The following is an 18,054-nucleotide window of genomic DNA, read 5'->3' on the forward strand; positions in this document are numbered from 1 at the left end:
TTTCAAGTATTCTCAGTGGTCACTTGAGATTAAAAAGTCCCAGGCAGGCTGTGAGAACAAAGTATTATCTGACATTAAAAAAATATATTTTCCAGCATTCTATTTATTTACTACGCTACTGCACTGTCCTAATAATCTCTAAATTTGTCTTCCATCTGTGCTTTGTCTTCCATCAGCTCTGTAGTCTGTCTTTTCTTCCAATCTTCAGTCAATATCCCTTCTCCTCCCTTTTCTTGCCTTTCTTCCTTAAGGGGCTCTATACGCATAAGAATTGGAAATGACGTTAAACTTGGATTTAATGTCCCCAACACCGTTTCCAACTGTATTGTATATATATATAAAAAAAAAAATGCATAAAAAAAATATAGATTTAAAAAAAAAAAACAAGAATCTTGTCCGATTATCTCTTGCAGCACGTCACTGATCTCAGATCCTTTTTAAGATGGTGTCTGTTTCACTCAGGAACTGGCTGAGATAGTTCTGCCAATCCTCAAATATGAACTATGTGACTATAGCTACATTTGACTCCAGTGGGAAACGCATTTGATGACGTGTCCCGCTGCAGTCTTTTTTTCTAGTGCTTAGACGTAGAAGACAAGATGATGGAACTTTGATGTTATTACGTGAATCTCGATTATTATGTAGCTCCCAAAGAAACGTCTTGCCTTTTTAGTAAAAAAAATTATAACATTTTTAATATTTGTAAAAACTTTTGGTTTGTAAATCTAGAATGATTACGGCACACTGAATGCAATGATTTTAAGTGCTTTTCTGAGAGATAATAAGATATATGGTATGTATCAATGATGCAATGCATGCCTACACTCTGATTAGGTCGCAAGGTTAATTATTAGGGAACTTATTGCAAAAATATAATAAACATGTTTGTTTGGTATCAAAGCTTGACTGTGACAATGCACAAACAGACATACACAAATTTGACCTTTGAAACAAATTGCCTGGAATGTTATTTGCAAGAAAAACACAGCATTCAGAATTGGAATTGGGAACGAGTATTTTGCAAAAATATATAAAACATGTTTAGAGTGGAGACCATGGCTGCTACATTGCATTTAATGGGAATTGTCAGATGTTTAATATTATGTTTACTTATTTATATATAAAAATATGTGTTTGTAAGTTGTGAAATTTAAAATAAAAAATAAAAAATTACATTTAAAAATGAATTCCATTGTATTTAAAGAAAGCCCCATGACCACTACATCATACTGTAGTAGTTATTATTATTATTATTGCCATTTATATAGCGCCAACAGATTCCGTAGCGCTTTACAATATTATGAGAGGGGGATTAGGTGTGCCCTGGCACTCTTCGGGAGTAATTTGTCAAACATTTTAAGAACAGTTTGACAACTTTCATGCACGCCATGAAGTGTCCCAACCTCTCTACTGACCTAAGCCAGCACAGGCAGGGTAATGCTCATTGGCTGAGAGCATCAGCACTCTTAGCCAATCAGTGTGGTCATCTATTTGACCCGACTTCACCTGTAGGTATAGACCGCATGTTGCACGTCAGGGTGGAGGACCAAGGTAAGTTGTCAAACTATTCTAAAAGTGTTCGGAGTGTTCCTTTAACGCTAGCTCTCATTTAACCTTTAACTCCCATCAAGCTCCATTCCTGTCATTTAACAAAATAATAACATAATTTGCAATTGGCAGTCAGCACAGAGAAATGAGAATAAACAGAGGCAATGTTTCTCTGTCTCTTTCTTCAACACAAAGTGTGCCTGGATTGAACCACATTGTGATGTCAATTGATAAATCTTTATTATACAGTTAAAAGAAATCACAGGGGAAAAAAATCCTTAAACACAAGTTATAGGTGATTTTAACTGTCTTATGCCATGGTGTAATTTTCAGAGAAGTGACCGTTTCCTTTTAATGGACAATTAATGTAATTACTTCCATTCCATTACTGAGCAATTAATGGATTTGTGAAAGATCAGGAAAGAACAGGGGCTAATACAGAAATAATGTATTTAATCTCTTTATCTATCATACCTACTGAAGTGCTGTTAGGTTCTGGATTTAAATGCTGATGTGCCTTACAAACTTTTTGCTTCTTCCCAGCCAGGTCTCTTGACAAACTCTATAACTTTGCTGACTGCTCTGGACTCCATCTGATTTTTGGACTAAATGCTCTTCGGCGAAACTCAGATAATTCTTGGAACAGCTCCAGCGTGCTCAGCTTACTGAAATACAGCGCCAGCAAAAAGTACAACATTTCATGGGAATTGGGAAATGGTGAGCACAAGAAGTATTTTTTTTTTTGTATTTTGAGACTATATTGATGAACTGTTTTTTGATTATGAAAGTAAACAATTCGAGATTGGAGCGTCCTTGTTCCAATCATTCGGTGGTTAAATAGGCTTTCTGTGTTATAACTTAGTTATATGGTAAGAATTGGCAGTTGCAAAGTGACTGGAGACATATGAAGTGCAATAAAAATAATTTTATTACCACATTTAAGGTACATTCTGCTACTATTAAATGGAAATTGCTCATTCAGCCGCTTTAAAAAACAAAGTACCGGAATCTCTCTTTGCTGGGTGGTTTTCGATGAAATTTGGCTAATCAGGTGTTTCACCTGAACTACGGACTAACCGAACCACACAATCCCAAACATGTTTAGGGGAGATGGGGGTCAATATTCTGAATTCTGCCCGTGGCATCGTGAATTATATGACTTATATTAAATGTAGATTTTAATTTTATTTTGTTTACTCCTTCTTCTTATGTTTTCCACTCTATTGGTTATTTTTTTACTTAATTGATTTGTGAACAAATGATGGGAAAATCAGTGTACTGCAAATTATATACATCATATACATAATATATACAGAATCGAAATTCAGCAGAGCCAAATGGAGATCGAGGTGAATTTTTGGTGTAGTGACATCTGAGCTGTCTGATCAAGTAACGAAGCATCTTAGTAGGCGAACTATTTTTCCCCATATATATGTTTGCACTCTGCCTATTACAGTTCATTATGAGAGTTAAATGGTCCATGCTGGCTGAAGATTTAACCTCTTTAATTAATCATGTATTTAAAGATCATCATGTGGTCTTCTAAGTAATCCCCTTTAATTTTGCTATAGCTTGTATTACGTTCGATGTGATGCAGCCAAGTGATGGCCATGAAAGTAATGTTTATCTCATAGCATACATAACTGTGAACCTTTAAATTGTTTACTTTTATTGTGATTGTATTTTATTTATTATATATTTGTTGGCCCAGCTACAACTCCCCAATATTGCTGCTTGCATTTACTCAACTTTTTGAGCAGTTTCTCAGATATAGTATGCAACCAGATTAGACGGACGCAGCAAGATACGAGACTGACACAGTTATAAACTTTCAGTCTGCTGACTCCAGGATTGTGGCAGGTTCCTCTTGATATACAATAAGCTGCCTGACTAGTATAAATTCATCTAATCTCCCATAAAACAATATTTTTCCTCCCTTCCTTTTTTAACTAAGTGGTACTAAATTGATTCTCATGCATTTTAATGACCATACCAAATGTTTCCCGAGATGATGTAATGTATCTGTTTAACACTAGATGTGACTGACTTTAAAAAATAAATAAATCATAAAATATCAATCGTTTCCTGTGTGGTAACGGTAAACATATCTCAGTGAGAGCTCACCCGAGCCGAAATATGTTTTTTTTTTTTTTTTTTAACTATCACCTTCGTTTTTGTCAGGTTGTTTCACTTTACACCCACAGGGCAGGGGAGGTTAAGGAGGAAGAATACCTTACATTGTGGTATTCCTCTTTTAAGTGAAAGAAATATGGCACCTTCGAACCAAGAAAAATAAGCATCGCTTGCAGCTGACTTGGAAACCCTGCTATCTGTATATTTAGTTATACTAACCTTTTGAGATAATTTTCTTAAAAGATAAGTACAAAGCGTTTAGGCACATCTGACACAATCCTAAACATTCGGGTTTAAAGGAATATCATAGCATTAGGAATACAAACCTGTATTCCTAATTTTCTGGTGCATCTTCCCCTAGTTAAATACAGGCCTCTTCCCATAAGTCTCATAAAAATGAATAAATTAACACTTCTTTCCTACGCCAACACTCTCTCAGCGCTGCTAACCTGTTCGCCCCCCATGACGTCATCGAGGAGGCTTGGAAACCTGATGAACATGCACGAGAAGCTACATGGGCCCATCCAGAGCTTTCTAACAAGCGTCCATGTCATGTGCAGCAGTGGTGCCTCTAGCATGACAGCCATGAAAGGCTCATTTAACCCTCCAATGTAAACATTGCAATTACTAAAAAACGTCAATGGTTTACATTGTAAGGTAAAAAGAACAGGGCCACTGCACCCACACCACTTCATCTTAATGAAGTGGCTGGGTGACTGCCTCTTTATGTTATTAGGTATTTGCAACTCTTCAGATATTTAATCATTTATAATAAAAATATTAATTAAAAAAAGACATTGAAGAAATTATGTTGAACAGAATTTTAAAATTGTTTTAAAGCTTACCTGGCCCCCTGGACTCCCATACCACATCCAGTCTACTTCCACAGGAGAAACTGGGTGTCTTTATTGAGCTAAAGCACTTAACCGAAGCACCAAGCCAACAAAGTTTCTATCATTTTTTGACCTAATGGACTATTCACTGCTACTCAATCTCACTATTAAGAACTGTCCTCCTACCACCCACAGTATAATACCAGATGGATGGTTCTATTTGAGTTGATGTAGACTAATATTTGATTCTATAGTTTCACTAGAAACAAAGAGTTACCACTTTGCTGAAATATGAGATTTTTATTTCTAGAAATGTTATTTGTATGTCAATTAATATTTACAATTTATTTGCAATTTTTTTCCCGTAGAACCCAACAACTACCGGACATTAAATAGTCGAGCTGTAAATGGCAGCCAGTTGGGGAAAGACTATCTTCAGCTTAAGAACTTACTGCAGTCTATTCGTACCTATTCTAGAGCAAGTTTATATGGACCAAATATTGGACGACCCAAGAAAAATGTTCTTGATCTGCTAGAAGGGTATGTAACAAACACTATTATGAATGCTCAACACTACTGTCCTAACTTTTTTAAGTAAAATAAAATGCAACAGAGGAAACTGAGATCAGAATAACTTTATCTACAAAAATGTATGTAAAACTAATGGGCAAGAACATTGGAATGATAAAACATTTTCAAGAATTATGTTTATTATAATTATATGTATTGTTTCTTTTTTTATTGGTATTTCCATGCTCAGATAATGTGGAAATAATAGTTCCAACAGTTACATCAACTTAAATATACTGATCAGCTACAACATTAAAACCACTGACAGGTGTAGTGAATAACATTGATTATATAATTACAACGGCACTTGTCAAGTGGTGGGATATATTAGGCATCAAGTGAACAGTCAGTTCTTGTAACGAAAATATACCCCAACACGCAGGATTCAATTCAACAGAAGACAACACAGAGGGGAGATACGTCTACCGGACCATAGAATGGACGGACTCGACGTATATGAGAGGAGTACAGAGTCAGGAGCGATCCGAGGTCAAGGGCACAAAGAGACAGCGTAAACTAGGACTAGCCGGGGTCTGGTACACAATAAACAGCAAGCTGGCAAACAGAACAGATAAGGATAAAGAGATAACGTAGTCAGAAACAAAGCCAAGGTCAAGTACGAAGGAACACAACAGAACACAACAAGCGCTAAAGGGAACTGAAACAGAAACCACGATAGGGCAAGGTACTAAGGGAAAAAGGTGAGTATATATATATACCTTAGCAATTCATTTAATTGGCCCATGTCATATCCACGCCCCCAAAAGGTGAGTGTATGGGGAATGTGGCATGACAGGGGCCAATGGGAGACCTTTTCCAATTTAGGCTCCCACTGTTCCTTTAAGAGCGTGCCCGAGACCCGCGGCGCGCTCTTAGAGTCAGGCGGGACACGTGACCGCTTCTCGCGGTCACTGCCCGCCTTTCTGTTACAGCCGTCGGATGAGCCGCGCGCGGCTCGTGAAGCGGCAGGACCACGCGCGGCTCGAACAGAGGACCCCGGACGGCCCCTGGAAATTGTAAGTACCGCTACAGTTCTTGAATTTCATGTGTTGAAGCAGGATAACTGGGCAAGCGAAACGACCTTTAACAAGGGCCAAATAGTGATGGCTAGATAACTGGGCCCACAATGGCAAGTCTTGTTGGGTGTTTTCAGTATGCAGTGATTAGTACTTACCGAAAGTGGTGCAGGAAAGGACCGATGAACCTCATTGATGCATGCAGGGAGCGAAGGCATGCCCGTCTGGTCCAATCCCACAGAAGAGCTACTGTTGCTCAAATTTCTGAAAAACCTAATGCTGGCTATGATAGAAAGGTGTCAGAACACACAATGCATTGCAGGTTCCTGTTTGAGGCTGCATAGCCGCAGACTGGTCAGAGTGCCATGATGACCCCTGTCCATCGCTGAAAGCGCCTTAAATGGATATATGAGCGTCAGAACATGAAGCAATGGAAGAAGGTTGCCTTCTCTGAGTAATCACATTTTCTTTTAGATCAAGTGAATGGCTAGGTGTGTATTTGTCATTTACCTGGGAAAGAGATGGCAGCAGAATGCACTATGGGAAAAAGGCAGTCTGGCAGGGGCAATGTTATGTTCTGGGCAATGCTCTGCTGGGAAAGCTTGGGTTATGGCATTCATGTTACTTTGACATGTACCACCTACCTAGAGATTGTTACAGACCATGTACACTCCTCCATGTCAATGGTGTTCCCTGATGGCAGTGTGTTCTTTCAGCAGGATAATGCACCCTGCCACACTGAAGCTGTAGGATGTGCAAGGACACAAAAATCTGATCTATGGAGGCCCTACCTCCCAACTTGCAGCACTTAAAGGATCTGCTGCTAATGTCAAGGGTGCCAGATAGCACACAACACACTTAGAGGTTGAATCCATGCCTTGCTGCATCAGAGCTATTTTGGCATCACGAGGGGGACCTATGCAATATTATGCAGGTGGTTTTAAAGATGTGGCTGATCAGTGTATACTCTAGTCCAGGGATAGGCAACCTTCGGCACTCCAGATGTTTTGGACTACATCTCCCATAATGCTCTTACACCCACAATGCTGGCAAAGCACCATGGGAGGTGTAGTCCAAAACATCTGGAGTGCTGAAGGTTGCCTATACCTGCTCTAGTCTTTTACTGCCTCTGACTAATAGGTTCTTTAAGTATATTAGTGTAATTATTATCGGTGGTACATTAATTATCGGGCCAGCCTCTGCCTTGTTATAAAAAACTGTACTTAGTAAATACATTATATTTTTTCTATTTTTTTTAGCTTATATTTATCTGCAAGTGCCAGTGTATTATATATACGTTGTTCTCCTCTCTTGCATGTTACTAAATGTGCAATATCTAAATATATTTTTGTGTATCTGTGGGTTCCCTATTAGAAGTATAAACGAGGTGACATCCAATCAGAATAGTAACCCCTGGATTGTATTTGCCAACAGAAGCACAATGTTGAAGTGATAACTCTGTCTTGTCAAAAGTTGGGTTGAGCATGATATATGAGTACTGTCTGCGTCTACTTTTTATTAATTAGCCAAAGATGTTTTCTGAAAGCACATCTTGGCAGATACCTTATCCTATCCAGAAGTAGAAAACAGAATAAATTAAAGGGTTACTCCAACCCTTGTTCAAACATTTTTTTATCTTAATTTACAATGCCCTGTAGGATATTATTATTAGGTCCCCCCCCAATAAAATTAGTAAAACGTTTTTTACTTACCTGGGATCTGGCGCTGATCTACCATGTCCCTTTCTGACACCACCATGGCATTCACATGGTAAAATCACAGGCTTCTATATGAGATTGGACCATGTCACCAGATGCTCGCAATCTGAGCCAGTGAGGGGAGGAAGGTTGGCAAATGCTGATGCATTTGCTGGCAAAGCATCAAAGGAGATGTAGTCCACAACATCTGGGGTGTCGAAGGTTGCCTATCCCTGGTCTAGGCACTCAAGGTGAAACCAAAGTTTGCAGGTTTATTGGAGCAGAAATAAGCACAGTTTCGACCTGAAAGGGTTAAAAAAGCCCCTTATGGGGTCGAAACGTTGCTTATTTCTGCTCCATTATACCTGCATACTTTGGATTCACCTTGGGTGCCTGGACCATTGCTTATTTACCCCACCTGTTTAATTCACAGAGGGTGGCAGGATGGAGCACCCATAGGGTGGGAGGAATGGGAAGGCTATATTCCCCTTGCATGCTCTCTGCCTGAGAGGAGGAGGGGGGGAGGTTTTTATGTCTGGTGCCAGAGCGCTGTGTGTGCTGACAACAGACATAAAAAATTCTCAGAATTGACATTAGATCATGTGTGCTTAGGGGTGCAACTAGACCTCAGCACACAGCTAAAAATATCTCTGCCTGTGCAGTGTTTCACGCACAATGATCACTTCAAATCACTGTGTTCGAGTAACCTTTTAATAAACAGAAAATATATGTATAGAAAAAGCAAAAAAAATAATTTATTTGGGTGGATAAATGTGTTCCATGTGGATGCTATGGAAACATAGGCAACTATCATTTTATTTTTAACATCAAGGCAAAACTAAATAAAGCCACTAATCTCCAGTTATCTCCACTCCTTGCTTCAGTGACGGTTTTCTTCCAGTAGAGAAGTTGCTTTTTCTTTTAAGGCTCTAATATGTCCCTCTGCATCCTTGCAGACAGATTGCAAATGTCAGCCCCCAACTCACTCCACAGCAAACTTTGTAGGTTAAACTTCACGCTTAAAGTTGTTTGTGAATTAGGATAATTTTTCATACAAACTTGATCAGTGATTGAGCAGCCTTGCTTGTCATGTTAGCAATGATGGACACGCATTTCACTTCTCACACTAAGAGGTCTTTGTGAGGTACGCCATGTGTCTGCCTATGGGATAGCCTTTGATTTTGGAAGACTTTTTTAAACATGTTATGTGGTAGCCTGTTTCTAGTGTTTTGCTAGTGCACAAAAATAGCAGATCGTGTAAGAATTGAGAAGTCCAAATGGAAGGTTTATTGTGAAAAACAATAAGCCAATCAGTACTGACAGCAGGTTGGATGATATTAACTAGTGGGATGTGGAGGAGATGCACTAATATGGGGGAGATAGGACAGATGCTAATTTATATGGAAATGAATTAAAATGGAAGGGAAGAAGTGGACAATACAGAGGGGAGCAGAAGGGAACTGATAGGGAGGATGGGAAGAGATGACTGATCTTGTGACGATATAGAAACAAGAGTAAATAATGACATAGAGCCCATAGGAACAGGGAGGATGAAAAAAAGAGAGTTAAAGAGAGGACGGTAAATGGAAATAAAGTGAAAGGAGAGCTGATTTAACTCTAAAGTTGGGTAACTTGTATTGGAAGAGAATTGTGATAGGAGCAGATGGTTGCTGGTTTAGAAATAAAATTATACGGACTATTGTTTCCCTGTAACGGTTACATGTTTGTTTCTGTGCTATAATTCCAATTTAGAGACATTTACACATGGCGGGGACTTTAGCCTTGTTTAGATGGGTGGACTACCAGGCAGGAACAAATGGAAAGAAGCTGAAAATGCATTATGGAAAGTCGCTGTATATTCCTACGAAGAGAAGAGGGACATTGAGATGGTTAAAGGGTGAATGCAACAGGGACAGTGGGCTTTTTGCGTTTGCACTTGCAATTCTTAATCCGGTAGATTGGACTTTCTTGTGTATTACTGCCCCTTTATGGAGGTTTATATTGTGTAACTGACTTCCTCTTAATATTTTTTGAATGTTCCAAACATCACTCCATTTCCAACCACTTCCATATTATTAAGATTTTATTAAGTCTGCAAAGCGGTAGAGACTAGACATTTTTTTTTTTTTTTACAAAAAATAAATTTAGTTTAGGTTTTCCAACACTCATTCGTTTGACGGTTCTGCTCGTACATTAAAAATACGAAAATGATTCAGACAAACCAAAAAGGGCTCAAGAATGGGCAATCAGTGACCAATCATGGTGAAAAAAAGGAGTAGCACTAAAAAATAAAAAAAATACAAAATATATATGTTGACTTTTTTTTAACTGCTCATCCCTTCTTGCTTTAATTGGTCACTTCCCACTTCATCTGCGTTTAAAATCAACAGTTAGTGACTATTCCCTAGCCATCAATCATCTTTTTTCCCCATCAATCATATATATATTTTTTAGGCTCCATGAACGGAACTCTGAATCCCAAAGCAAACAAACATGCTTGTCCATCACACTAGTCACTTGTATGGTTATATGTCCGTATGGTGCTTCAGAGGCAAGGAATTTGGCAGAACCAACAATCAGCCTTAATTTGGACGAATTGCAAGTCGAACGAAACAGAATGCACAATCTAGTAGAAACTATCCGCTCTCCGCGTCTGTGTTATTATTGAGTGTAATATTGTACAGCTCATCCTACCTCTATTGGGCTGCGACGCAATATGGACAGCTATATTCAAACAACAGCTGTGTGGTTGTAGATTGCCCGACACTCACATGACATAAGGTGCAAGATAAAAATTATACCGATTATCGTTTCCAGTAACTCTTACATACTCGTTTCTGTGTTATGATTCCAAGTGAGAGACATTTACACATTCTAAGCATGTAAAATATGTATAATGTACTAGAATTCTCTGCCCAGTCTGGCACTGTGTGTTTGGAATCTGAAACTGGAAACCATAATAGTTCTGTAAATATTAAATGTGTTTGAAAGACATTATCTTGGCCCTGACTGGGCCAAGATAATGTCTTTCAAACACATTTTGTAACTGGAGGGATTTGCAGGGAATGCCGTTACTGGGGTGGGTCTCTTGCTTTACAGCATGAAGTTAGATTTGTAAAATCTGATGTCATTTGATTCCTACCATACTAACATGCTGTCTGAACGTGCAATTACAAATCTTCTTGATCTACTTCGGCAGGGACGCAAGTGGTTATGGTGTAACAACTTGCAGCCTTTCTTTTTAAAAATGTTTAATTCCAGAGATAATTACCTTGTTTTACCTATGTGTAAATCCGCCTCCCTGGGCTGTCAATCAGCCAGATGGAATACTGTGTACTTGGTTGACAATATCAGATTTGTGCAACCTGTACATCTGGTGTCAGCACACACGATGTGATAACCCCAGAGACACCTTGGACAGTCGTGGTTGGGGGGAGTTACTCATAGTGAAAAAGCTACAGCTGATTGGCTCTTTAACTATGTAACTACTTGTTTTTCTAATATTTTTCCAATAACTACTCTTGTTTTTCTAATAGTAATCATATGTCAGAATGTGACATACACTGATAAAGACTGGTGGAGGGAGTTTGTACATTTTATATGAGTAATTAATCCATATTACTCTTCGGTTAGATTAGAACTTTTCATCATTTGTGATTAAACACATTTTACTATCACTGAGGATGAAATAATGTCACCTTAAACTAACATTAATGTAAGTGCATTATTGTGTACTAACTAGTTTATGGTTATCAGATGACAACTTGTTAAATGACAACTGTCATCAAATTTCACTTCTCGTTTTGTAAAAATGTATTACATTTAATGAAACGTAATGATACATTTTGAAATTATGTATATTGATTTTTTTGAGAAAATGTCTCTTTTTTTTGTATCTGTCTGACCAACTGCTGCTCTGCCTACCTTGCCCGCTGCTGTGATTGCGCTGTCTGAAACTGCAGCAACAGGCAAGTTAGGTTAGGCCTGATACAAAGGGACATTTTCTCACAAAAATAAATCTGCAAAAAAAAAAATACAAAAAAAATAAATAAATAAAAAATAAATAAATAATAATAATAATAAAATATATATATATATATATATATATATATATAAAACAGTAGGCTTCATTAAATGAAATAACTTTTACAAAATGCGAAGTGAACATTTAAAGGGACACTATAGTCACTAGAACAACTACAGCTTATTGAATTTGTTCTGGTGGGTAGAATCATTACCTTCAGGCTTTTTGCTGTAAACACTGTCTTTTCAGAGAAAATGCAGTGTTTACATTACAGCCTAGTGATTACTTCACTGGCCACTCCTCAGATGGCTGTTAGAGATCCTTCCTGGGTCATGGCTGCCTAAAATGCATCCAAACATTCAGTGTCTCCTCCCACTGCATGCAGACACTGAACTTTCCTCATAGAGATTCATTGATTCAATTCATCTCAATGAGGAGATGCTGATTGGCCAGGGCTGTGTTTGAATCGTGCTGGCTCTGCCCCTGATCTGCCTCTTTGTCAGTCTCAGCCAATCCTATGGGGAAACACTGTGATTGGATCAGGCTACCACTTCTGATGATGTCAGCAGACTGCTTGTTTTTTTTAGGCAAACAGCATGCAGATCTACAGATTCTGGCTTGAATACAGTAAGATGTTGCTATATTTATGGAGGCATGAGGGGCCCGGCGGGGCTAGATGGTGGTTTTAACACTATAGAGTCAGGAATACATGTTTGTGTTCCTGACCCTATAGTGATCCTTTAATGACAGTTGTCCTGTAAGTAGCTGAAACAGGAATAGTCTGCATTAAACAATCACACAACATACTGACTTCTCGTGTACAGCCTCTTATGGTTTACATGGCAGAGATTACTCAAATCTGCTATAGCTGAGGCCCAGATGGATGAGAGACGCAGACCCTGAACAAGAAGATTATTTATTTACTTACCTGCACTGCATTATTTACTGGAGGAACACAGGACTGTCACTTCTCAGGATGTGACAATTCCACTTTAAATAACGTTCAATATGTTTTTAAACTAAGTTTTAATAAACTTTATGAGTCACATGACGTTTTGTGCTTAAAGGATTTTGATATTCATAAAATATCTGATTGACAGAGATACTTATAAGCAGGCTTATAAATGTGTACATCATCCTTTGCTAAGATTTACTTACTAAAAATGTTGTAGTTTTTATTTTAATTTTTCTTTAGGTTTTACACTGCACAGTCCTCTGCGAATTCACAATCTGATACATTTATGATCATCCAAATGGTGTAGGACACAGACATAATCCCTCCAGGACTCTAGCTGTCATCGAGTTATCAAACAAACTTCTTCATATTGGTTCTTTATTACGAACCTGAGTTCCAGTTATCCCTTTATTACTCAATAAACTCACAAATCACGTTCCAGCAGATCTATTCACTAATCTTTACATGTTACCAGGATTTGCCTTACGACACATGCTTCCTGCCCTGCAGGTTAATCTGATCTTTACAAAGAATTGTGTTCTAAAAGTAAATCCAAGGTATTTTAAGTGCGATATGGTGTGGTGCATTGATGTGCTTTAAATTCGCGTTTAAAATAAATCAATAAAATGCAGAACATTTTTCAAATTATTGTCCGTCATGCCAAACCGAACCTGTTGATCTAATCAGATGAAAATGCAGGGAGATATTCATAAACAATCATGATCTGGGAGAATGGTAAGCAATTCACCAAGTTAAGTTTTGCAGTGAATTAATGTTTGGACCATTCAAAGGAGAAAGTAAATGGGTAACTCTTTTAGGAGGACATCATTTCTTAAAACAAAGCACTGGTATTCATAATGCTTACTCCAATTTCTTGGGAGCTATATCAGTCATGCCAGTTCTTCTGTTAATGGCATGAAGTTGATCAATGAATTTCCCTTTATTGTATCCAGTTATAAACCTGTTATCGTGTGAAAGCCTCTGAGTTATTACATTATAACGTGGAGACAGAGCATGACCACCTTTACATTAAATTCCATCTTTCTGTATTCACTCTCGAAGCTCGCTTGTATTTCAGATTTCCACCTGTGCTAAAGCACACAGTTTCATCTGCAAAATGAACCCTTTGAGGACCAACAAACGTTTATGCAGTCAAAACAGACAGAAATAATTCCAAAATGGAATGTCTCGTCAATGTTATAGTTTTGTAGCTATATAGAGATATCAATGTTAGAAAAACAGGGCATTTAATTTTTTTTAATGGGTCTTTATAGATTAGATTGTGAGCTCGGACAAAAACTACATTGGCGCAAAGGGAAACTTCATAAGTAAAAGTGTTGTAGATTATTTTGTGTATTCACTATTACATTACACACACGCCTTCCAGTTCTTATAAATTCAACATTTTAAAATCATAAAATCAGTTTAAGATGTTTTTTCACCATGATATTGTATGCCGTCAGACTCAACTCTGTTGGCATTTCTAGTTTTCCTTCACATATCTTCTTTCTAAACAGTAAATGCAATTTATTCCATCTGTATTGTCCTTTCCGACACATGATGCAATTAAAACGTAATGTGATAGATAGCAAGAACTGAAGCCGCCAGCAATTTGCTCTGCAATTTGTTGTTGAGTTCCAATGATCCCCATTGAATTGATGTTTGGATTGGCCAAAAGCTAAGCTTTATGGAATTTTTTAATCTAACATTTACCAAAAACTGCTGTGATGCCTGTTGGCTTCCACAATATAAAGGCCTTTTATCACCAAATAGAATTAAAAACCACATATTAATTAAATTCTAACAAAGAGTTTAACACTTGAGAATAATCCAACAACATAATGTCTGACTTTCAGATTGTTTTCATACAATTGTACAGAAAGTGCTCATTTGGACATCAAATACTGCTGTGCTTCTCTACAGGAATCTGAAAGATAAGGAAGCCCCGATGATACCCCAGAATGCCATGGTCTTGGTCACAGAGTCTCAATAAAGTGCACAAGTGCCAAATAGCATAAAATAATCAATAATCAGGCAGCAAATAAGTAATCTTTAACAAGAGAACACAGCTTGCATATTAAGGGTAAAACTGTTGATGTGGTCCCTTTACAAGTTTTGTGCTAATTGCGTTGAGATCCTCTGAGATGCTCAACTGAAGTGCAAACTCAAAGTTTGCAAATACTAGAAAGGATGCTATAATATTCAATGGACCACCATTCGTCTATCCACATCCATATTTGAAATAGCCTTGTGATGTATTTCTTCATATGGGTTTTATATCAAGGTTTTATAAACATTTTTGGATTCTGCATAAAAAGCAATTGTAGAATAAAGTTTCACAACTAGAACCAATATGCTCTTCCAGATTGTCCTGTTTTTAGAACGTTGCCCCAGAATCCCAAATATGCATAGTCTTTATTCCGTATATGTTGCCTGTTGACTATAGATTGTTTTATTTTTATTAAAGTGGATAGTGCGTAAGTACAACACGTGCAAAGTGTTAGAGAGCTTGACCCGCGTTTTGGTGCTAGAGTCTATATGAACACTGACGGACTGTGGACATATAAAGGGTATCCCCTGTTAGACACCCCTAGATGTTGGCCAATCAATACTTAGTATTTTCATCTCTTCTAAAAAGGTGTGCCTAAAACAAAACAACTTGTGACCAGTAGAGTACAAAACATACACTATTAAACATATTCCTAAAAATAAAAGAAAAGAAAATGTTACTTGCGCTTTCTCCTTAATCCCTATGTATATTTAGACAAATGGAGGTCATTTAGTTGTTCCAATGGCCATTGGAGGGAATGCCCGCCTGCCAACGTCAAGGCAGACCCCCCTAAGCGGGTCCTAACACTGACCCTCCAGCTTGCTTCCTTAAGCTTCTGGCAAATATATCTCTAATGAGACAGAAAGGGGTATTTTTTATATACACCCCTATACTTATTAACCCTTAATAGGGAACACATGGGATGGGTAGCAGCATTGTAACCAGGCTGTGCGATGCAAAGTAAATACAAATACAAAAAGAGAAGTCCTGCGCTTAATATACCTAGGGATTAAGGAGAAAGCGCAAGTAACATTTTCTTTTCTTTGGTTTTTACTATATATTGGGGCTGATGTGTGTTGTAGTCCTTGCAGCTTAAGCGCAGGACTTCTCTTTTTGTATTTATATTCCTAAAAATATGTGAACTTTTTACAACAAAAGAACCATAAAGTCAAAATTAGGACATGCTGAACAAATACGTGAAATCTCCTTTTTTATATTTACTTGTCACTGATGTTCTCTGCGTTGATCATCTCTGCAAACCTGCACTTACCCACATGCTCCACTTTATCTTCAGATCCCCTTGGTCCAACAGCCGGTCAAAGGTGAAACTGAAGGCGGTAACATGAGATCGACGCGTTTGGGAAAAGGGGACGCTCACTCTTAAAATGTTGACAATGCACAGCGTCAGTGGTTCCCGGGTCTACGGCAGTGCGGCAAAATTGCTTCAAAAGAGTAGATATGTGGAGAACATCAGTAACAAGTAAGTAACCCTATTTTATTGCAGAAAATATTTTGTGCTATTGGAAAGAAGAGATGATTTCACATTTTGTTTTTAAAATGAAATAAAATAACGTCTTTAGATGATAATACTGCATGCAATGCAACATGTATTTGTTTAAGTCCAGTATGGATTTTTAGTTTTATATTGGCCCATATTTACTAAGAATTGATCTATGCTATGTGCGTTGATATATAATAACATTTTATATCCATATCTACATTAAGTTTCAGTTATTTTCAAAGAATGCCACAGCTGTATTAGCCCATGCATGATGATTCCCCTTCTATACAAGTACATGTACGGTGTGTGCATGCATGGCGTATGATATCCATAACATTTACTCTTTCTTTGGCAAGCTGTTCCATAGCTATTTGCTTGCACAGTGGTTTTGTTTATGTCTTTTCATGAATAAAACTACTGCTGAATGCTGAACATTGTATCCAATAAACATATGTTGGGTAGGAGTTTATGGAATATGCTCACTAGTTCCATTGCAAACAACGACAGGTCCAGGATTGGCTGATATATCTCAGCCACTTCCTGGTTTCTGGATGAGTTCAGAATAAAAACGGTGAAATCAGAGGTGCAAATAATGTTTATTATATTTTTATTTATTTGCATAATTTAATACATAGTCCCTTAAATGTTTATTAAAACCACCAACACCATGTTGGCTTATCCTTTATCTGCATACTGAGACTTGAAACATGAGATTCAGAATATTTGTAAACCGGCAATTAAAACGTCTTTTCTACAGTCATAAGTAATACAAATCATTAGATAGGACTGAAATAGTGGCAGATTTGATGACAGAATGCAACATTTTCTTCTGCCATGGTTACTGTTTTCCATTTAGATTAATAAGTCACATCACTGTAAGGACATTAAAGGGACACTATAGTCACCTAAACAACTTTAACTTAATGAAGCAGTTTTAGTGTATAGATCATGCTTCTCAGCTTTTACTGCTCAATTCACTGCCATTTAGGAGTTAAATCACTTTGTTTCTGTTTATGCAGCCCTAGCCACACCTCCCCTGGCTATGATTGACACAGCCTGCACAAAAAAAGGCATCACTACAGGGGAGCAATTCCCCCCCCCCCCCCCTCTGATTATTCCCCCCAGTGTGATCCCTGCCAAACTTGAAACCCCACAGTGCTAAGTGTCTCTACAGATATCATTTGGGTCTGTCGGGGCGACTAGGTTGCTCAGGAAGACCCAGTAATAGCCAGTAAAAGCGCCACTGACACTGCCCACTGTTGTGCTGTAGCTTGTTACCTGGCACCAATGGCCACAGCCATTACTTACAGAGCTGGATGCCTGCATTCATCTTCTGGCTGCCAGCACAGGTGTAGTCTGTACAGGAGCAAGCACTGGAGATGAGTGAGGGCACAGCGTCCATGCACTTCCGCCCCCAGACCTGGGTGTGGAGACGTCACGGGGGGAGGGCTGCAGAGGGTGTGCTGTGAGGCTGAAGTGGGGACAGCAGTGAGCGGAGCTAATCAGAGCCATACCAGGAGCCTTGGGAGGGAGGAGGAGTACCGAAATAATTGCAGTCAGTGTGGCATGATGTGGGCATAATAAAAGGAGGCAAACTGACATAAATATAAACATTGTGGCATGTGTGTATAATAAAAGGATGTAAAATGAAATAAATGTTGCCACCTCTGAATATGTGTGTGTATACGTATAATATATATATATATTATTTATTTCAGTGGTATGAT

At 38.1% G+C, this 18,054-nt stretch overlaps 1 protein-coding gene across 1 annotated transcript in view; it reads left to right on the plus strand.

Annotated features, from left to right (window-relative positions):
• The window catches only part of HPSE2 (heparanase 2 (inactive)), a 220,444-nt gene that overhangs the window by 132,867 nt on the left and 69,523 nt on the right, over nt 1-18,054 (plus strand). Inside the window, exons 4-5 of the mRNA XM_063435333.1 lie at nt 2,092-2,265; nt 4,883-5,054. Of these exons, the coding sequence (XP_063291403.1) occupies nt 2,092-2,265; nt 4,883-5,054 (346 nt within the window). The remainder of the gene's footprint in view (nt 1-2,091; nt 2,266-4,882; nt 5,055-18,054) is intronic.

Source organism: Pelobates fuscus, chromosome 10 (genome assembly GCF_036172605.1).
Source record: "Pelobates fuscus isolate aPelFus1 chromosome 10, aPelFus1.pri, whole genome shotgun sequence".
Taxonomy (NCBI): Eukaryota; Metazoa; Chordata; class Amphibia; order Anura; family Pelobatidae; genus Pelobates; species Pelobates fuscus.